Source organism: Pelmatolapia mariae, linkage group LG7 (genome assembly GCF_036321145.2).
Source record: "Pelmatolapia mariae isolate MD_Pm_ZW linkage group LG7, Pm_UMD_F_2, whole genome shotgun sequence".
NCBI classification, from domain to species: Eukaryota; Metazoa; Chordata; class Actinopteri; order Cichliformes; family Cichlidae; genus Pelmatolapia; species Pelmatolapia mariae.
The window spans coordinates 26,909,859-26,933,272 of record NC_086233.1 but is presented as its reverse complement, the minus strand read 5'-3'; the positions used below and the strand labels follow the sequence as shown (position 1 = coordinate 26,933,272).

The 23,414-nt window shown below is 38.8% G+C and overlaps 1 protein-coding gene across 2 annotated transcripts in view; it reads right to left on the bottom strand.

Annotated features, from left to right (window-relative positions):
* Positions 1–8,273: 8,273 nt before the first annotated feature.
* The window catches only part of si:dkey-112m2.1 (transmembrane protein 132C), a 170,963-nt gene continuing 155,822 nt past the window's right edge, over positions 8,274–23,414 (bottom strand). For both annotated transcript variants that reach the window (XM_063478693.1, XM_063478694.1), the window contains 4 exons: positions 22,858–23,066; positions 18,098–18,407; positions 11,148–11,339; positions 8,274–10,537 (listed from right to left, as the gene is read on the bottom strand). In XM_063478693.1, coding sequence (XP_063334763.1) covers positions 9,455–10,537; positions 11,148–11,339; positions 18,098–18,407; positions 22,858–23,066 — 1,794 coding nt within the window. In that variant the 3' untranslated portion in view covers positions 8,274–9,454. The remainder of the gene's footprint in view (positions 10,538–11,147; positions 11,340–18,097; positions 18,408–22,857; positions 23,067–23,414) is intronic.

The window sequence follows — 23,414 nt, the reverse complement described above, 5'->3', positions numbered from 1 at the left end:
GCAAGGACAATAGCATGCTCTTTTGCATACACAAAAGCAATATCAGAGGGACTTTATGCATTTTAACAGCTGGATATCTTTCACTTTTAAAATATGCCATTTAATTACCGACTGGCAGTGTTCTTTTAATATAGTCTTGCTATACTTTAACACAACATACTGTATGTTGTTGGTGATACATACATTTAAATAGACTCTGAGTCCTGGTTATTACTATTGTGGCACATATAGAAACTGTAAGAAAACTAGATTATTCTAGTGGACATTGTGCTTTGGGAAAAATTAATTACCTGTATAAATATATTCACATCTAAAGCCAGCATATTTACATTTTACTGTTCACATAACATAATGCAGTTAGGGGAAATATATTTGCCACTGAAGGCTTGTGATAGAAATATATGCTCTACCCAAGAGTGCTGATAACAAACTCTAAAACTGTTTGTGTGTTTTCTGTTTCCTCCTGCTGGCATTGTTTATTTTGAAGCTCTTCGACTGGGAAAGCGTTGGCCAACATTTTTTCATCTGACTCTACACAAAACAAACACACACTTGGGTTACAACTATGCCTACTTAGCACGTGAACAATAGCAGACAGAAGAAAACTAGCTGCGTCCAATTTTGTTGGACTGCTTTAACCCTAATCTATCCAAGGAATGCTGACTAAATTTGCTGTGTATAATTGTTTTTTTTGTTTTTTTATTGTAGTTGCAATTGAAGCAGATTTAGAAATAAGTTTTGTGTGTCCACACTTACAAGGCAAATACTGAGATGCAGTCTACAGCACTTTTTTCAAACCTCAGGTGATGTTTTTTGTAAGTATCAGACCCATTAAACACTGACAGGATAAGAAGCTTCCAGGCAAATCTTTTCTTTTTAATTTAACAGATGTTTGACAGGTAATGGAAAGTAGCCATTATTAATGCAATTTAGGATGACATAGTATATGCTAAAGGGGGGCAGGGAACATTAGCATGAATAATATTTGTCAGCAGGTGACAAGTGCAATGACACTACAAGTTCAGAGGCTAGAACGCTGTGAAGCCATTTAAAAACCAAAACAATAATTTTGGAGTATTACATAAATTACCCTGGTGTACTTAAGAACCTTCACTTTCTGTACAAATAAATGACAACAGTGTCAGAAAGTGTGAGAGAATGTGCTTGAGAGTCAGAGAGAGAGAGAGAGAAAGAGGCATGGGAGAGAGCAAAGATAAAAAAGAGTTGAAGTTTAAGGGCCATAGAGAAAATCATCCATCCATTTTCTTAACCGCTTATTCAAATCAGTGCCACAGGGGGGTTGGAGTCTATCCCAGCTGTCACTGGCCAAAAGGCACGGTACATCCTGCACTACTCCAGGGCCAACACAGAGAGGCAGACGGACTGTCATTTATACTCTCAGTCACACAAGTGGCCCAATAAGAATCACCAGTTAACCCAACATCCATGTCTCTGGACTGTGAACCAGGAATCCTCTTCCCGTGAGGCAACAATACTAACCATTGCACCAACATGGCAAATGCAGAATTGGCAACCCAGTGCGGGGCCATTTAATCTGACGCAAAACAACAACATATTTCTCAGTCTCCTTCTCACTCTCTCTCTCTCGCCCTCTCTCTCTCTCTCTCACACACACACACACACACACACACACACACACACACACACTCATTTTCACATCTTAGTGAGGACATCTAATTGCCATAATGCTTTCCCTAGCTACTTACCCTAACCCTAACCATCAAAAATAAATGCCTAAACCTAACCATAACCTAATTGTAACCCTGACACTAAAACCACATTTTGAGCCTCAAAAAGGCCTTCAAACTTGTGAGGACCGGTGAGTGTGTCCTCACAAGTGACTGTTGGTTCTCACAAGTATAGTAGAATGCAGATTTCGGTCCTCACAAAGATAGCTAGACAGGAACACACACACACACACCTCCGTAGTTTAACAAAACAGTTTCCCACTTTGCCTCACTAGATGGTGATGTGTCTGGATCATGTTTACGTATCGTTTCTTTGCATGATACAGCTTCTGCCTGCATTTGTGGAAGGGTTCCTGAGTCTGTGAGGTCATTTCCATGACAGAATCATGCTTGCTTTTATTGCAGTGCTGTAGAGTGGCCAATGATCACAGGCGTCTAATATTGATTTTCAGTCTTGTCCTTTGCACACAGAGATTTCTCCAAACTGTCTGAATCTTTCGATGATGCTACGTTGGTAAACAGCTACCAAACTTCACTTCTGAGAAACTCTTTTTATAACAAATCATGTTACTGACCTATACTGAATTAGTTACAGCCTTGTTCCAATCTTGCTGTGCTTCACATCACAACTTGTTTTTTTTTAGATGTGTTGATGCCATTAGATTCAAACTAAGATTTTTTTTTTTTCATGAAACAGTAAAATGTCTCAGTCTAAACGTTCCATCCATCCATCTGTTTACTACTGCTTATCAGGAGTCATGTTGTGTCTTTAGTGATTTACTGAGCATTTCGAAAAATGGTGGCTGCAGGACAAACTGAAGCAAATTGGTAGAGCGGTGACTGTCAAAATTAGTACATTGCTCTCCTTGCCCATCAGCTGCAATTACTCTACCTTCCCAGGAGTCTAGTTTAATCTCTTTTAGAGACAACATATCTCATCACCACACTGCTGGTGAATGTGTTGCCTTTTGGAAGGCAGTCTAACTGGGTTTTGAAATCAGACAAAGCAAGTTTCAACTACTTAGGTTTGATTTGGACTCTGGCACACAAGTTATCACTACTGAATTTCCAGGGTAGAGAGTAAAGACTTGAGCTGGTCCCTGAGCTTGTCTCTGAAGCTTTGGGTATGAACGCAGAGCTCCAGAGCTTCAGGAGGCTTTAATTAGCTCACCCTTTCAAATGTAATAAGGTGTCTGTTCACATCTGACTCATCAGTCTGTTATAGAAGGAATCAGTCATCGTCAGATGATTCATCTTCCACATCACACTGAGATACTGTGAGCCTAGAGAGCGTTTTAAAACTAATATTGTCTGCTCTTGTCACTGAGGGGTTCACATCAGCCATCCCATTTAAGGCTAAGTTATTGAAGAGACTGTGTACAGACAGTTTATCAAACAGTTTACAGTCAAAGTGATTCATGCAACTCATAATCGCAGATGAACTTTTAAATTTAAAGATGTTTAGATTAGAATGAACAAAAAAATATTTTTTTTTTTCAATGAAACTAACACAGGAGCTATTAAGCCATATAAATACTTGACACGTTAACAACAGTCTCCTCCACTCAGAAATACAGCTACTCTGGCTGCTCCCTTATTCCCTAGGGGTCACCACAGTAGATAGCTCCACATGTGTTAAGTTGCCAGAATTGTACACTGGATGCCCCTCCTGATGCAACCCCAAAGGCTTGTGTCTCCTCCTGGGGGTTAAACTGGGGATTTTTTGCTTTTTATGCGAATGTGTAAACCACTACACTCTGGTCCTCCACTCAAGAATCCTGTTAAGCAAACAGTGACTTTTTTCCCTCAATTTCTGAACACCCTCCACAAAAACTGTTTCCAACAGCAATTTTCTTAGCCTGTCAGTATGGCATTGTGCTGCAGAACAAAGAAACCAGCTAGCAAGCCATCATTATCACTTCAGGGACCCAGAATACACATTCCCCTAGGATGCTGAAAAACACAGACGTAAAAACAAAAATATCATTAGGGATTTTAAAAAACCCACCAAACATATATTCCAGAGCAGAGTAGAAGTGTTTTTTCAGCAGAAGAGGTGTATAAAAACCACAGCCCTGTCTGTTTGCAGAGCTCAACAAGACCATTACCACAGGGATTTGCAATGATCAGCTTCACATTGCTACAAATGCTATGATTCATTTTGTCTTAATGAACAATTCGTTTGTTTTTCAGGGCTACGCCAGGTCACTTATGGCAACATCCCCTAAGGCTTTATTGTTTACAACTGCAGACAGAGTTGGGTCAAAGACTTCTTGTGTTTCAATGTCAGCAGAATAAAGAAAACAATGCCACAATCAGACCTGCCTTAATTGCAGCACTGCAACCCATAAATCACACTGACGCATGGACATATGTAGGAAGACACACACACTTATACACACACAGTGGAAAATTCTTCTTTTTTTTTTATATACACTAACGCAACGACAGGCAAGCATGCATTATACAGTACCATTAGAAATGCACACTGGCCAGCATACACACAAACAATAGTACTTCAGAAGTTTCTTAAACCATAGTGCCTCTTCTGGCTTAAAGATAGATGCAGAATTTTGGCTTAAATTAATGAAAAGAGTAACAACAGGCTTACTTAGGTGTTCAAACATACAGTCAAGTAAATAAATACATTAAAGGAGGGTATTTTTGAATATCTTTTTCTATAAATTGTATGTCTGGTAAAATTGCATGCCATCGTTACATTTTTTTAGTCTGCTGACTAGATCACCACCTTTAAATTTTAATTACCTAACCCTAAATGACTTTAGGCATGTCAATAATGGTCTAGAATGAAACCTACTCACTATGAGTATCACTTACCTGACTTATAGAAGTTTGTCCCATGACATCATGTGCGCATTGCTGGAGAGATGTCCCCTATATTGGATGAGATACCACCACCTGTTGTGAGGGGAAATGTATATTCCCTAATGGTTGGTGAGTAGTGCCTGTAGGTTTCTGGCTGTCAGTAGGTGAAATTGGTCACGAAGAGGGTGCTGCACCAAAAATCTCCTTTGGTTTCTAGAAACATGTTGGCCTCTTTCTGTAGCCAACATGTTTTTAAATATGCACCTTTTAACTTAGAAGGCAGCGTTCTCTGTTTCCAGTTTGAAAAACACTTTCAAGTTTTACTACTTTTTGGCTAATTTGTTTGTGAGTAATGACTTGCTGTCTACCATGCAAACAATGGGTTTGACTGTGGCAGTCAGTGGTTGTCTGGTGATGTATCTGACCAGTCTTTAGGCTTGTGTAACTCAGGCTTTAGCAACTGATTTCCCAGCAGCTACCATGAACCTCGAGCAACCACTCATCAACTAGTTGGGGAAAAGTTTTTTCCTCACAACTGTTGGTTGCTAGATGGTTGCAGACCAATCCTGTGTGACTTATGCCCTTACTCGCTTGCACTACCTTGTCACAATGATTGTCACACGTCCAAAAAGGCAGACAGCACTCATATGTGTGCAAAGACTCATGTTTCCAGTGGGTTACCAGCTGCTCTTTGACAATGGATTACAGCAAATTTCAGTGTAGGCATTCATGGTTAGACCCTGAACTTATGCCACACTGAACTTGGTATCTTGGGTTTCAAATAAAACAACTGGTGGACAGATTATCATGAAAATGGATGCACACAGTTATCAGACCCCTTTCAGAATAAAGTTTTTATTTGCTGATCCCCTGACTTTTTACCATCAGTTTAAACTTACTTTATTACAAAATACCTAAACCTAATCATACAAATCCCATCATCCTCAGCTGTAATGGGCTACATTACACCCACTCAACATGTGAATTTTAGCATTGCGGCTTCTGTTGACTCTTATCATAGACTTGCTTTGTTATAGTCAATCCTTTTGCAGTCAAAACGATTGGTCAGCAGGAATATTTTATATATTTAGGATAGGAATCAAGGCCATGCATGGACAAACATAGACCTTACTTCATATTACAGACTTTGTATTGGGGCAGTTTTCAGCTGTGCAACGGCTTATACCAGCTAGCCAGCCTACATGTCAAAGAAACAAAATGGTAAGGAGAAGGGAAGAAGAGAGGGTCATGTTGAGGATTGTTGGCATAGCAACGGTGGGGAAAATGAAATGGGATAACAAGTGATGTATCTGCAAAATGAATGTCAGTGGAGATGGTTCGTGATAGTGAAAAGGTTCTGTTCCATTATACCTGACAGGTGCTCCTAGTTATTTAGTTAGCTAGAGTAGAGACCCTGAGATTCCTGTGTCAGCAAGAAGAGTACCTGGCACTTCAGCATACAAAGGACAAAGGCAGAAGTATAAGTCTCAGACTAAAGTGAATGCGGAAGTGGAAGTTCAGGTAGATGTGTGGCAGTGCAGGCTGTTTGTGGTCCAGTGTGATAACAGTATCCTCTGATGTGGTAGACAGACGTTAACTCTTTGTGAAGATGGAAAAGTGTCTACAGATAGGTAAAAGAACCAGAAAGTGGTAAATATAAAAAGCAAAATAAGCGCATGATACCCCCAATTTTGTACATCTGCTACAATGTATTGAATTAATCTAAAAGCACATCATTCATGAGGTCTATAAATGAAAATGTTTACATCCTTTCCTGATATGCACAGGTCCTCTGGGTTTATTTTAATTAGGGTGCAAATTATATCAGAGTAGGTACAGTAAGTGGGCAAGACAAATTGCATAGGAAATGCCACATTAACATGTAATAAGACTGAACTAAGTAATCCCTAATTAGGTTGCCCTTTTAGAAAGGGGAGCATGTCTGTGATCCTGTGGAAAAAGACCAATTTTCTGAGTATGCTACAAGTGATTTGGGGTTCATATGCACTTAGCCTATAACCTTTTTTATCAGGAAATTGTTATACACAAATGATGCCCACGGGTATTATTACATGTAGAGAATGGTCAGTTTAGGCTGACTCCAAAATCAAATAAATCCCCAAAGACAATCATACTCAAATGCCCAGCATCATAGCAGAGAAAGGAGTGTGTACTGCTGGTACAAAGAATGGTTTTGGTCTTTAAAGGTAATAGCCCAGTGTGCTGCTGCTTTGCCCGGATCACGGCTCAACCCTCCTGGATGGCTTTGATCTTTCTGTGTGTTCTCCCTGGCTGTATGGGTTTTCCTTGGCTGTATGGGTTTTCTTTGGCTGTATAGGTTTTCCTTTGGTATTCTGGCTTTCTCTCACAGTCGTAAGACATATGGAGTTGGTTAATTAATGAGTCTAAATTTGCCATAGGCGTGGATGTGAGAGCGTGTGGTTATTTGTCTCTCTGTGTTGGTCCTGTGATGGACTGGTAAACTGTCAAGGGTATACCCTGCATTTTGCCCCATGAAAGCTGTGATGGGCTCCAGCCCCATCTGTGGCCCTAAGCTATATAAGAGCTTAAGAAAATGGATGAATGGAGCGAACTTTATTTAGGCTTAAAGGTTTGACTGACAGGTGGATGCCAACACAAGCAGCTGTAGCCAGCAGCTGTCTGCCAGGCTCCATATCTTCTAATTGGAATCACAGGAGTGGACCTTCTAACTGTATTTGTGGTGTTGGTGCCCTTCGGAGCCTTTTGATATGACAAATAACAGAGCTTGCTGTGTGGGTAATTCTACTAGCAGGTCATCCAATGAAGTCTGAACTCCATGTTTGATAAGTGAAATTCAATTATTTTATTTGTAGGTTGCTAGGCACTAATTAGGAAGTATTTGTGTGATGAACCCATAGTGTCTGTGGATGCAGCTTGCTAATCGTTTCTCTGTGGTGAAAACTGATCCAGCACAGTGATATGAAGGTCGCAAAGTCTGACACTTTGACTGGAGGTGAACATTTTTTTAAACAGGTACAACAACATGGGTATCATTGGCTCAATAGCATAGGGCCTGCATTTAGTCTCTAATTTGCAGTTTTGCTTGGGGAAAAGAAAAATTGCTTTTAAAACCCTGGTTTTGACTGGTAATAATGATAAGGAGGTGCATTTGAGCCATCTGGTCTCACAGTTTTCCTCACACTGTTCCTCACTGATTTTCTTTTTAAATTTTCAATATGAAAATTTAAATTAAAAAACCCACCTGGGGCTTAAAGGGCTGACCAGTTCTGCAAATTTTGGCTGTTAACTTGGCACACTCTACCCTCTCATCTAACTCATCCAACTTTGGTTACTTCCAAAGACCATGCTTCCAAAGCAAACAAACAGACATTATGGAATCAAAACTCGTGGCTGACATTATGATGGTAAAAATATTCTTGTGCTTGTATTTTTTTCTGTTTGTCTATTTCAAATCATGGTGCGGCATAAAACCAATATATAATATTATCTCAACAGTATTCACTTGTGAAACAAATAAAAAACAAACAAACAAAAAAAATAAATCTTTCACTTTTGCCTTTTGAAGAGAAATGTGAAGAACTCCAAAAGCTGCACCAATCATCGTTTTGATATTTGATGAAGCCACTGTCTCTGTGGTTATTCGTGAGAGCAGTATTTGATGGACTGAGATTGGAAAACAATGGCTAGGCCAATAAATCACACAGCCACAAGAAAAAGGAAGAGTCAACTTCAGGTTTAATTAGTCCAGCAGCCAATTTTAAAACAGACATACAGTAGAAAATGTTGGACTTGACTAATACTGCTTATGACAAAAAGCGAACGGGTCAGATTTGGGCTTTCTTCTACAGTTTACAGGGATTCAAAATGTCATACAGCAATTTGAAAAATCACTGTAAATGTGTTTTCTGACATCCACCTAATTTGGGCCACACAACTTGAAACCTGGACAAGTTTTATGGGAAAATTATAATGAAGAATTTTTTTTTTTTTTTTTTAAATGTGATTGTCTTTGATACTTTTGGTTGTGCCAGTATATTTATATTGACTATTCTGATTTAATCAAAATTTGTCCTTTTGAATCCTAAAAAGTCAGTTTTATGTGAACTATGCGACAGGAGGTTACATAAACCAATATAAGGAGGGAAAATGTAGGGCCCAATAAATCTCTTAAACCAACATCAACATATTGAATCCAAAGCTAAACTCACCCACAGTGAATGACATGTCTCCAGGGGTACTGGTATTAGTTATCTACAAATTTTCAGTTTGCATACCAGATCAGACTCACATGCCTCCTTTTAAATAACATCATGCATGGATCTGCTTTCTGGAGACAAAACTAACTGAAAAGAAACAAAAGCAAAACAAAACCATACATCACTTTAAAAAATGTTGCTATACATACAGTCCCTCCAAATTAAACTCTGCTTTTATTTACAATACAAAATTTCTTTTAACCTTACTCTCCTAGATTCAATAACTTCTGACAGGGAAAGAAGCCTCTAGAAAAATAACAGAAAGTCGCAAAAATTACAACAAACGTGATATTAAAACATGGCGATTTGAAAAAACAAAACACAAAACAAAGCGGTGTAGATGGTGCGTAGGAAAGAAAACTAGAAACAAAGAACATACATTTAATTTAAGCAACAATACTAATTTCACATTTTCCTCTTGATGCTGTGGTGTTGTGGTATCTTTTTGTAGTCCATAGCTTGACCTTTTCTGAGTACTTTCATGAAAAAAAACAGAGGCTGAATGCACTATCCTCTTGCTATGGTAAGGTGTACAGTTTAACAGCGGCTTCAGTCTCTTCTTCACCTCTCCTTCTTTTCCTTTGTAATCCTCCTTCCCTTGTTAGTCTGAAGGCATTCAGGTGAGTTTCTCTTTAGTTCAATGAAAACACCCAGTACCCCCTATGCAATGTTCTTAATTGCGTTCTCATTAAGCTTTTCCATGTAGTTCCTAAGATCCTTTGAGTCTCCGAGCTCGATGTCTGGACATACCCATTTTATCTCACTGGTCTGCACTAGTGCTAAGGGGCTGAGGGCAGGACACCCATTACTGGACTTGACACTTGAAAAAGTGGTGAACTTCACCCGCTTTCTCTTGGTGGTGGGTGAGTTAAGTGACTCATTCCTGTGATCCCTCCCACTTGAGCTACATCCTGCTCCACCAGTATTACCTCGCTGGAGGCCTCCATTTAATAGCTGACTACCTTCTTCTAGGGTACCGCCCAGTTCGTCCTGCTGCTGTTGTTGGAGACATAGCCCCTCCTCTTGGCCAAGCCAAACCCAGTCATGTGCATGAGGCATTGCCTCTGGAGCCTCCAAGGAGAGCTGCTTGCTACGGTACTTGTATGCATAAGAGATGCAGTTAATGAGAAAAACCAAGATGGCCAGACAGAAAACTCCCAGCAGGGCATACATACCGATCTCCAAGTCCGTCAGGCCTCGTCGGGAGGTCAACAAGTCCTCATCGGTGCTGCGGCTCCGAGGCAGCTCGGCCTGATCGGGATATTCAGAGAATTCATTTGGAGCCCTTGCTCCAACTTCTGCTGAAAGACGGCCCCCACTTGGCCTCACTGGAACATGGCCCCTGATGGTAGTGGCTCCACGGTTATTTAACCCAGTTTCCATGTCAGAGATAGATCCGCCATAATATGGAGGGTCAGGACGTGTACGTCGGCCACCTGGTTGTCTGAATTGTTCCTCTGTTTGACCAAGTCTTACATGTGTGCTCGCCATTCCTGTGGCTAAAACAGTATGTCGTTTTCCCTTCTGGCACATTTCTGATGGGCTCATTTCAACACGTACAAGCAAACCTTGACCTTCTCCTTTGGCAACAATGATAGGCCACTTCCATGCTGGACTTTGCTGCACCACCACAACCTGTTCATCCAATGAGGTGGCTGCCAGGGTAAAATGGGCAGGGTTGTAGTTATCTAGAGGAGTCATGGATCCGTCACTGAAATGAAGCCAAGCACTGATGAGGGACTCCTAAGAAATCAAAACAAAAAAACAATCAATCAAAAAAAAAACCCCAATGTTACACAGTGAAAATAATATTCTTCACAATTCTTATTAATACATAAGGACCATAAAGTAAAAACAGACACTAAAAAATAAAGTAGAGGAACATGGAGGACAGAAAAGTCAGTGTTAATTATAACACAAAGGTTCATTGAAACAATTGGATAGAATGGATACAAAACTATTCTCCTGAAAGCTAAATATCCTCTCTAGGGAAAGAGACTGTAGCCTACCTTCATTTGAAATTATAATTATAGGAATAACAGAGCTGTTCCATGGTTAGAGATGCAAATCAAAGAGAAAGCTTTGTATATGAAAAGTGAATTAATTCTAAACCACAATGAATACCATAGACTTCGTAATAAACCTAATCCATTTCTAAACTTGCAAGCTATTATGACTGGGCCGAGCATAAAGCCAAATATGAAGCCAAATCAGACTCACAGAATAATGCTAATTTTGCATCAACAAGTCCACTCTAGTCTTACTGTTGGATAAGCAGTTATTAGTCAAATTGCCATGTAAAATATTTATATGTCTATATTACCTATATTATATATTATTATAGAAGTCATACCTGCTTGAGAGATTCAATAACTCCCTGTGTTGTTGCAGTGGCAACAATAGCCCTGTTGCTGCCTGGGCTGAGCTGCAGGGACAGAGTTAATCCAGATACCAACTGCACCCCTAGCTCTGTCACGCTCACTTTATCATCCACCACTCTGATGCTCCTCTCAGCCAGGACTGATGATGTCAGAGGGGACAGCACCTGGAACACATAAAAAAAACAAACAAACAAAATACTTATTGCTTTGTTACTAATGGTAGTCCATTAGGAATTAGGATTTTGTTGTTTATAGTGGTGTCAACGTAAAGGATCAGATGTCTTTTCCCACAGCCCTTCTGCTAAATCCTGGAATTTAAATGGAGTTTTGGCAAAGGTAGTTCGTTCTCAGAATACATATTTACAGAGTACGCCAACTGTTATCAAATTTAAGTCGGTACAATATATGTGCAATCACCACATAGAGAAAATGCATGGTTTTAAACTGCTCTCCCAAATGACACAGAATAAAAGTGTTTTGTGACAACCTGGTCGCCAGGAAGACATTGTTTGTCCATGTTTTTGTATTAGAAAAAAAAAACAGTAGTATAAAACTAAGGGAGATTTTATCGTTGATTTCAACTGTAGCCACAGCTCACACTAAACATTCCTGACTTTGGAATAAATAAATATAATTGACTCCTTACTAAAGGAATAGAAAAACGGACCTTGCTAATGCTTAGGAAATTATAAACTAGCGCAAAAACCACAGTTACAAACATAAAACACCATCCTATGAACAGACACATTATAAACACCAAAAGAAAAAAAGTTTTAATGATTTATCTTCCCTGTGAAGCCCTCAAGCATACGTTGGCTTCCTAAATTGGCACTAAGTCATCAAAACTTTGAGAACTATGCCCTAAGGGTAGCGCCCCAAGAACTACATAACTTCAAGGGTTATTTTTCTGTTTGTATTCACATCACCAGTAGAAACATTTGAAATTATGTAACAGCCGTCTGGCATTTGGTATGTGTCACAGTTGGGATGTATTTCCTCCACAACATATAGCCTTATTAAAGCCTTGGCTTCACTGTCAGTGCAATGTTTTACCAATGTTTGTTTTTTTTCTTCTTTTTTTATCATAGCAAGAGCTGGTGTCAGTCTGGTGCTGTGTCAATCAAAGGTCCCTGGTGTGCCAGGAGAATACGTACCGGGAGCTAGGAGCTCAGAAAAAGCCCTGAGAACTGACTTCTAAGGCCTTTGATGTTTCTTAGATCCTGCAGTGCAGACACGAAGAAAGGCGGTTCTTCCTTCCACAATTATAAGAACTTCCTACGGTCTTAAAAGCGCTTCATGGTAGCCATTATGACTTAAGAATGATTGTGGTCAAAGCAGATTTAGTTTCTTGAACACATAAAAAAAAAAAATCATAATTTTTCAGCCCTGGAACAACAAATGCAGTAAACGTATGCTTTTGATTGGTAGAGAAAAAAAATACTATTCTTTTGTAGTCTTTAGCCTAAACTTTCGTATTTTATGATTTTATATTCTGTGATTATAAAAACAGGCACATACTAACACATGAAGTGCTCCTAAACTTACATGGCAAAAACGATCTCCTCCCTAATAAGACACTCTCTAAGTCTCTGAGTTGCCAGAGGTGTAAGCATGTAAATAGTTGTGATATTGTTATGATATGAGAATCCCTCCCATCCGCTCCAATTAGGGCTCCCGTCTCTCCTCCTGCCGCCCCCACATGGCTGCATTTACCAGCCATAATGAACTGTCAGCACAGATCACTGCCTCATTTGTACAGACCGATTCCATGTTTTCTTCTCTTTGGTTTAGCTCTTTGCATTTTTTCTTTGCATCACTACTCACACAGTGAAACTGATATCTGAATGTTAAACAGCATAAATGAGCATGGTCTCAAAACAGGCTTCAACCTGATCTTTGATGTAAAAGCAAACATTAAAGAATCAGACAGCTGGTAAATATGAAGATTATTGAATATTTTCAAAAATAAAGAATAATAAAAATAAAGATACACACTAATTGATGTGAAATCTGGGTTTTCTTTCTTTTTTTACAGACAAAAAGGAAAGCAAAATGAGCAAAAAAAAAAAAATACAGCTGCTGGTTTGTTATATTATTTTAGAGTTTGCAGCAGCCATTTATTCTTCAAGTAAATCCACCATCATTATCTTTTCTTTTCCTCCAACATTGGATGCTTAGATCCATATTATTCCAGTTTACAATAAAATTAAATAAAAACGGATTCGGAGATGACGCATACTTGCTAGGAACTTAAGATATTAAAATAGAAGCAAGGAAATTGGTATATAAGGCAAAGTTTGAGAAGTTAAGAAGAAGTCCATTTTGGAGCAGGATAAGAATGACCTGTATCATTCTCCTCTAAAGGTATAATCTATAAACCTACTATAGAGCTGTCCACACGATGTCAGAAGTGATTTTAGCATCGCTCAAAAAGGAACAATACTCCTCTCCACCAAACCCCAACTCCATACTAACAATGCCCACACTTTCTACTGCTCTCATCTTGGGATGTCAAGATTCTTTTCCCCAGTTCTGTGATGGAAGTCAGATCCCTTCTTCTAACCCCCTTCATCAGTCTCCTTTGTCCATATTTTAGAAATGTTCTGTCTCTGCTTCACACCATTAGAGAAACCGCAAACACTGCTTTTGGCCTACATCCATATTCGTGAGAGTCTCCCAGAAGACTTCCAGAGATGTCAAGTCCCTTCCTTATTCTGGCTCTAGAGTTTACAGATTCCTTCATTCTACCTCGAGAGAGCAATTAAGTACTCCTTTCAGGTTTACCACTATCTATTCACAGCTGTCAGAGCTGCCTTGTCTTGTATGAACCTGAAATCCCATGTGCACCTGGAACTAGTCTGGTGCAACCAATACTAATATATAAAATCCACTGAGGCTCACACAATGAGTCTCAGACTTACAAACTAACACATTTGCAAAGGTTAATAGCTTAATGTGTTTTGCATGTAAGCACTCTATCCATAACATGTGAGAAAGGCAGTGCTTAAATGGATTTGTTACTTTCTTTTGCCACACTATCAAACTTGCAGCACAGTGTATATCAGCGATCACATTTCCAATTCCCTACCCGATATAGAATCTTCTAGATTCAATGACCTTTTGAAATCTTTGCCTTTAGTTACACATAATCAAAGTTTTCCATTATAATACTTCAAAGCGAATCTAAATGAAACTGTATTACCACTCTATCATATGGTAGCACTGGAAAAGATAAAAGGTTATACTCACAGCACTTTATCATGTGGAATGGGCCTAAATTAATTCAGACTATTGGCTGATTTAACAACCTACACAACTGTCAGATGTAAAACTGTAAATGCTACTTTCTAAGTCTAACAAGACCTTGGGTATATTTTTTTAATGGGCTTCCATTTGTGAGTAACTACTTATCCTATTCAGGGTCCATGGCTCGTGTATTTACGAAGAAAAGAAAAAAAACATTGCAACCTTTGCTTTTCAATCTTCTTTTTACATATCTGAATAAAATCTACAGTAGAAGAACAAAAAAGACAAAATATTTGAAAATAATGACTATATGTTCCTCTTGCACATTCCTCTAATAAGCTACACTTGCGGGTTATTAGTGTAATACTACAATATGTCCACCTGTATAAATACTATTTTTAAAATTGCATTTAAGATGTTGGGAATGAACCAATATAACAAATCAAAAATTGTAGTTCTGCCTCTGTACACTGCCACAGTGTATTTTAAATCAAACAATCAATTTGTGATTGTAGTGCAGACTTTTAGTTTCAATTCAAAGGGTTTCACAAAAATTTTCCATTAACACTTTAGGAATTACACATATGCACATACAATATACACAGTTCCCCATTTTTAGAAGCTCAAAATTAATCGGACGGTCGACTGAAAAGCGGTTTCATGGTCAGGTGAGACATGACAAATTAATTAGGCATATCTAAAGTTGACTCAAAATGTTGAATTTGTATTTTATTGCTTTGAAATGTACTTTTAAATATGAAAGTCTAACAGATGTGTGTGCAAGTAGGGGAGGCTGTTACTAGGTTGAAAAAACAAAAACAAAAACAAAAAAAACATAAAATAAATAAATCAGAGGTTTAGCAAAAAACTTTAGTGTCCAACAGAACAATTTAGTACATTCTTGAAAAGAAGGAATGCACTGACTAGCTTATAAGCACCAAAAGGCCTCAAAGACTACAGAAGACAACTAAGTTATTATTTACAACAAACTTATTTCCATGGTTAAGAAAAGCAACTTCATGAGATCTAACCAAGTCTAACCAAGTGAAGAACACTTGAGAGGAGGTAGGAATTCATTTGCAATGTCTGCAATCAAGAGAAACCTTAATGAATGGAAATCCAGAGCAAGGTGCAAACCACTGGTTTCCCAACAAAACACAACATTGTACAGATGAAATGAAAATTAACTTGTGCCAGAATAATGTGAAGGAAGGAAAAAGTACAGAAAAGGAAAAGAGCAACTTCAGTATACCTCATTACCTGTCTAACACGGTGGAGACAATGTTATGGGATGGACATGTAAGACTCAATAGCATTGATGTGACTGCTGATAGATGTAGAAGGACATTTTCTGAAATGTACAAGATTATAATCTTCTAGGATTCAGCCAAATGCAACCCAAGGATTAATCAAGGCAAAGACATGAAATTTCTTTAGTTACTGAAGACAAAACTGAAGGCAGAGAGAGAGAAGTGAAAGTGGCTGCAGTAAAGACTTAGCAGAAAATTTCAAGGGAGTAAACACAGTATTTGGTGATGTCCATGAGTTCTACACTTCAGACAATCATTGACTACAAAGGATTTTGATCCAAGTATTAAAAATAATCCTCATATTTTGAAATTATGTTTGTATGTCCGATTAATGTTGAGCCCCTGAAAATGGGAGACCATGGATAAAAATATCTCCACAGTGGGGAAAAAACCTTGAATTAAAGCTGGAAGTGCACTTCAATTGATTGTTTGATGTAAAATCCACTGTGATAAAACGAGAAAAATTGTTTCTTTGTCCAACAAATTATGGACCTTATAACTGAGAAGCACAAGTCATAGAAAGAGTGATGCTGGAATAGGTTGTGCTGATTTTAAGAGAAAATAAAACATAAAAAGGCTTGAATACCACCACCAGTGGTTCATTAGGCTGACTGTTGGGCTTATGGAGCTGATTCTGTTGTTTGTCCACCTACTACACTAAGCTTTAACATGATTTCACTCGATGAAGCCCATAAACTTTGACCTGACCAGCATGGCAACACTAAAAATACATAAACTGATAGCACATGGGCAACAATGCTGACTTAAAATGGACAGCTGGATAGCTGCAGACTATTTAAACTTTCTCTGCATTTTGATTTAATTAACACAAGCTTCTTTCATATATCGCTTTGCCGTTATATCTGTAATTGAAAGCTTGCTGTGACCAGCGGTGAAAGAAGCACTTGTTCTTGTCTCACACATTCACATACAACTAGCAGCCACGATACTAACAAGTGAAATAAATAAGGTTGGATCTGTTGTGGTGGCACAATAGTAACCCATGTGGATTTAGAGTAATACTGTAGTATAGCTGATTGAACATAACCTTGAATTCAAAAAGAAAATGGAAGAGTTCACAACGCCATTCGACTGCTTCAACAACTGATGTTCATTTATTGTGTGAGAACATGTGCTATACTGAGAAACGCCTTATTGGATTATTGGATAAATAGTATTCTGAGATACACGGTGAAAGGGTCACAGAATGAGAGGCTGCACAGGTGCAAGCTTTTACAAGACGTGCCATGAAGGCATGTTTCTTTGTCAACTCATGATAGGCTTAAGTGTTTGTGCCATGCTGCAATCAATATAGTTGTTTTTATATCTTATTCCGTTTAGACTAAAAAAACCATTCTACCATACTCTGCACAGACTCTTTCAGTCCATAACTGCTTCACCATATGTTCATCAGCTTATTGTTAACCTTTTATGTCTGTCTGTCTGTCTTACTTTCTATCCATCTATCTGATTGATATCTATCTTTATATCTATCATGACCCCGAATTGGATAACTTAGCCTCTTAAATTTGATAATATGATGATTATTTATCTGTGGCTTACAAGTTCTAATAACATTTTGAACATTAATATTGGAGCAGATGACCATTAACTTTTTAAAAATGTAGTAGACTAATGGTATCTTTAGTGGAGAATTAAAGTTATGCTTTCTATGTGTGTCTTGTCCCTGCATTTATAAACAAACTAGAAAGCCACATTCTGCTCCACATTGACAAAGCAAAGTGGCTGAGCACAATTTGCAGCTTTTCAGCTTGAAAAAACTTGAAACCCTGTTGGGTAATATTGACTGTGACAATAAGATGGATAAGACCAGAGTCAACAGTGGTCCGACTTTTTCTATTCAGTTGTTTTGGTCCATCGTGCTTGTGCATTGCTAAATTCATACATTTCTAATACTTCAATGTAAACCTAATCAAAATACTTTGCATTAAAACAGTCTAGATGACTGGATTTGCTTTATTGCTTTTAGACTTCTCATTGTAATTTTCCTAATCCACTTGCCAGGTTACTTTACTGCTGCGTCTATGTCAGTTTATCAGTTCAAATACGTCTGATATTGTGCTCACTTGTGACCTTTTGTTTGGCTGCAAAAACAACCAAGCCAGTCAGGTCATTTAATCGAGTAAAGCTGCATGTTTCCTTAGTAACAACAAAGACTGTATTGCGGTGGCTGATTCAAGCATTAGTTACTGCAGCTTCCGTGACAGCTACAATTTAGGTCTATGAGATGAACGTGTAAATCCCCACTGATCAGTCATGGCAAAATAATCCTGACAGCCACGCTGCAGAGACATGCAGTACAACTTCTGCTTTAGAAACTGTGATAAAATATACATAAATACAACCTGTAGTTTGGTGTTTCCAGTGCTCAGCCCGATTACGACTTGGTCGTCCAGAAGCTGGGCAACCTTTGGGTCCTCCACCCTCAGAGACTCCTTCACCAACTGTGTCACATCCACCTGCCAGTCGGTGCCCAGCAGGAAGGTCTGCTGGCCCAGTACATCTTCCTCCATGGCTCCTCTACTTTCACTGATGTCAGCCACAAAGTGGGTGAGGATGCGCAGAGTGGTGCTTTGGTACTGGGCAACACAAGCAGTCTCTGTCCTCCCCTCTACTGGATCGACACCATCCTTATCATCTGTGACCCTCTCGTACCTAATGAAGAATGAAAAGAGGAAAACACTGATCAACTGCTGGCAAGGCTGAAGAGCAGGGATATCATAAACCCATGTCAGACTGTGTTTGAGGTAAAAAGCACTGAGAGCTCTCTGTGGACTCTGTGTCACCATTAGTGTCCATGAAGTAGAAACTCTCTGATGTAAAGTATTTACTGCTGTCAAATCATCTGCTGTGTGCTTTGCTGCAGGTTCGCCTGACTTTCCAAAAGTAATAGCCTCCCATTATTTTCAAAAATCCCTTAAAAACAGCTTGCAGAGAGAAACTGCCACCCGGCTTGCGTTCTCATTTTCTTTAAAAGAGCAACTGATATTTTTCTGTGTACCTGCTATTTATTTGGCTCACAGAAAACACTCTGCAATTTTGGCATCTCAGAAAATATGTTTCCTAAAAAAATCAATGTTTTTAAACTCACAGCTGGATATTTGTAAAGCATTTGTTCTCCTATTTAAGTGGAGTTTATACAGCCCTTTATTTTTATTTATCTAAAAAAAGAAGCCAACCAATCCCCCACAGATAAATCTGAACATGCTGGAAAAGAATGAAGGAGAAATAATCCTTTAATGGTAGCAACTACAGAAATCCGGTTTTTATTTGTGTGCTAATAGGTGCACACCTAGCCCAGACCCAAGATGGCATTAAAATACAAACACCAGAAATGTTCAGAGTGACAAGTATTTATTCACTTTTTGAAGTATTTGCAATACTTGCCAGACCTCACAAATAATTGTCTTAATCAGTATTGTCTGGCCTATAAAAGAGGTTGAGTCTTAAAGAAAAAAGATTTAGCAGAGAGCTGAAGCTCCTCCTTGCCTAGTTTGCTAACGGCCAATTTTTTGGATCAAAGATTTTCATTTCCTGAAATTATTTTTTTCATTCAGGGCTAAAAATGAGAGGGACCACTTACCTGTTATGAACACACAGTTCAAAGTCAAGCATCCCTTATGGTACCAGCATGCATCAGTGCACATGCCATGAGTAACCTGCACATTTGGAGCAACATTTCCTGTCATTCAGAGGATCTTTTTTCAGTAAAGGCCTTGTTAATTTAAGCAGGTCGATGGCAAATCACATTCTGCTGTTATTACACCAACTTTAATTAAAAGTGTTTGGATATTAAACTGGCCTGCTGTCTATACCTGTCACCCATTTATAATAAGTGGAATGAGAAATATGAGCTCTCTTGAACTTTTATCACACATGAAACAAAAATGGACCCAAATGCTTACAGTATTTTAAAAAAATGCAATGCAGCACAGTGGTAAACATGCCCCTATTTGAACTTTTTTAAAAGTGTCTTTGTGCTACTTGTTGTCTTCTGTACTTGAATTAATTGCAGTGTTTAAATCATTTGCAAAGGATTTTTTTACACACCAACTGGAAATGCTGTTGTAATAATAAAAATGTACATTTCAAAAACACTGTAAATATCCCACTGGCCTGTCTGTGCTGTATTTTCTTATTGGTATGTCTTACTATTCCTGTTAAGGCATAAGACACACACATTATTCTCATCCATCTCCACTTTATATTCCATTAGTATATATCACTCGCCTATAAATCTGTTTTTCTTCTCTCTTTTTTCGTCCTGTGCTATGTCATCATCATTGCTCTCACACTGTGTGTCTGCCTCATTCTATATTCTCAACATAAACTTGTTATTGGACTTCCTTGTAATCTATTTTTCCAACTTTCTTCCTCTGCTTTTCTCTCCCTCTTCTCCTTGCTCTCACCTCATATTGTCTTATTCTTTCAAGCTCTGCCTGCCTCTCTTTACCGGTCAGGTGGCCGGGGGGGAGTGACAGTGACAGTTCCCATTAGGTTTAATGAGGTATGGCCGGTCTGGCAGGAAAACGGGCTGACAGGTTAACATGATGTGGCCCAATGGCTTGGCTTAGTTATAACCTGCCTTCCCCATCCCCTCCCAGGTTCTTATTCCACATCAGCAAAAGGACGGCACTTTAAACCAAGGTGACACTGTTTGCTGGCATCAGAAACAGGAGGTCAGGACACGTTTGTAGCAGGAAGTGAGGGGTCAGCCATAGCACTCTTGTCAATGTACACATAAGCACACTGACCCATGAAAGCATTAATAAACCAGTGCCACCCCTGTTAAAGTACATATAACACATGCTCTTCACACAGTGATGCGCTTGAAAGAAATGATTGATGTGATCTTGCTTAGGTAGCAGGGGGCATTTGTGTTAGAGTGCCACCCTGTGGGTGGTACGCTAACGTGAGGAAATGTGAGGTATTTCTGAGTTGAAATGATCTTTAAGACTCCTTAGTTAGCATTTACACTGCTTTCTTTAATTGAAAACAAAAATATAAATTAAAAAGTGTTTGTACACATGATATATACACCATAACTACCCTTGCTGCAATAATGAATGACATTATTTTGACATATTTCATCATTACATACTACATAACATGTGTTCCAGTTCAGAAATAGTAAACATGGCCATTTTGAAAGCAGCGTCACTATTACTGAAAAAAAAAACAGTGTCTTCATAAAAAGTTGGGCCACCACATGCTGAACGTCAGTGACCCTTGGCTTTTTTTTCTTAGTCTCTGGAATTTCATTGGAGGGAAGAAGCACAAACATCTTTTCTAATGGTTTTTTACTGATTTTGCATTTGGCCAGGATCACAGGAACAAACTTCATGAGGTATGTCATAGAATACCAGATTTGGCAGGTCCACCACTGAGACACGTGACAGGTGTGAATGTTATGCTACCTGTAACTAGGCATGACGAGTTTGCTAGTGGGTCAGTGATGGTCTGGGGAGGTATATCCATGGAGGGACACACAGACGTTAGCAACAGGAACCCGACTGTCATTAGGTTTTAAGATGAGATCTTTGGACCCATCGTCAGACTTGATGAAGGATTGATAACACCGACTGGCTCTGCCTCTGGGATATTATGTTTCAGTCTGTCCGATGCCAATGTCACCAGTTTGCACCTCAGACTGTTCAGGAACTCAGCAATGTCCTAGTCCCAGGGGACTTTGGGGGGGGGGGATCCCCAAGGACACATCTGTCGTCTCATTAGGAGCATGCTCCAATGTTGTCAGGACTACTACTGAGTACTGAGTAAGTATTTTAAGTGTCTCCCATTAAACTTATATCTTGCTGAATCATTTTTTCACTTTAATTTTCAGGGAGTATTTGAATTCAGCCCTCTGCTGATTGATCCTTTTCATTTCCATCAAATGATGTGGCACCCTTCATTTCTAACACATGACCAAGTCCATATCAGTACAGATGTCCAGCATGATTTTTTTCACATTGGTCCAAAAACTTCCATGAGTGTTCTGATGGTTGGGTTGGTGCCTATGAAGGCCATGCCATATGACCTACATCATATCAAACCACACAGGACTGATTTGGGCTGACCCTTCCATCCAAGGTGACAATATCGATATCCATATAATCTTTAAAACTTACCTTACCTATTCTGAAAGCATCAGAATAGGTAAGGTATGTTCTTCTGTGTTAAGCACATTGAGATTCACAGCAAACTGGGGCTCTAACTGTGACAACTGATTCTATCACTCATTACTCACTGCAACAAATCATGACGTGTATGTCATCTGCTAGCTCATGTAACTGCTGCTTTCATTCCACAGTATAATTCATTAATGTATATCTTGGCTCAAAGACAAAGATGGTAAACACTGGGGCGCAGGGAACAATCTAAATCCTTTTCACTTTATAAACACAACAGTGCTCTATTGTTTCTTCAACATAGTCACTATAAATATGATCACAGTAAATCATAATTATAAAAGCTATTATTAAATGTAAATTAGTCACTGTGCTTCACTGATCTTTGATATTGAAAAGGGTTAGTTTTATTTTAATCAGCAGAAATCATATTAGCAGAAAGATCATTAATTTAAATATTTTTATTAGGATCATCTTGTACAACTCACGCTGCACTGCACAGATCATTGTACACTATATCTCTTTACACCCTCAGGAATATGCTCAAGCTCTGTAATGCTCAAAATTATTAGTCATTCCTTATTCAGTATAAGTACTTTTTTTCCCCCCGTAGACCAGTCCAGTGAATTATTAGACACTTATTATGCAGCTGCACTTGCATTATGCTTCATATGTCTGCACCATCATTACTGAGCCAATTTCACGTGGCCTCCTTTTTTATTTTTTTTAACCAAATGAAAAATATGATTGTCATAAAGGGATTGTTAAGAACTTCTCAGGTTTATGACCTACACAGAGAAATTTAGATTTTTGATTCTTGTGATTTTTTTAAGTTGTGAACTTTTCTTGCGATATACAGATACGGGATAAAGCCCCCTCGGCCCACCGGAGTCAGTTTCTGAAGTGATGAAAGTGATGATGTGGGTTTTTTACTGCAACATGCAACAACACAGACACAACAGACAGTCATGACTTACCTCCTATTGCCCATACTAACAGGGACCCTCCAACCCTTAATCTGGCTGAGCTCAGGGTCAGCCACATCAATTAGCAAGGGCAGGCGGGGCATCCATACGCTCATCTCGAGTTGTGCATTCAGAAAACTATAGGTGAAGTTAAGCATCACTCTGTTTTTTCCTCTTGTCTCCTTTCCATTGACATACACATAGTCACAGCGCTCTGACACCTAAAGAATAAAGGAAAATTGCTGTGAGAGGAAGATAAGATGCAAAAACACTATTTACAGTTCAGTCAGATCTCTCAAGTCATCAGGGCAGATCTTTAAACGGTTCCTATAATTAGATCTAAGTGTGATGAAGGTGCTTTCAGTTATTGCTATCCTGTTCTTCGGAACAAGCTGCCTGCTGACCTGAAATCAATTACATCTGTGCATACATTAAAAACAGACTAGAAACCTTTTTATTAACACAGGCCTACACTCAGCACATGTTTTCACTGCCTTTGGCATTGTAAACCTACACAGGTTTTTATGTTCTTCTGTGTTAAGCACATTGAGTTTGCCATTGCCAAAACA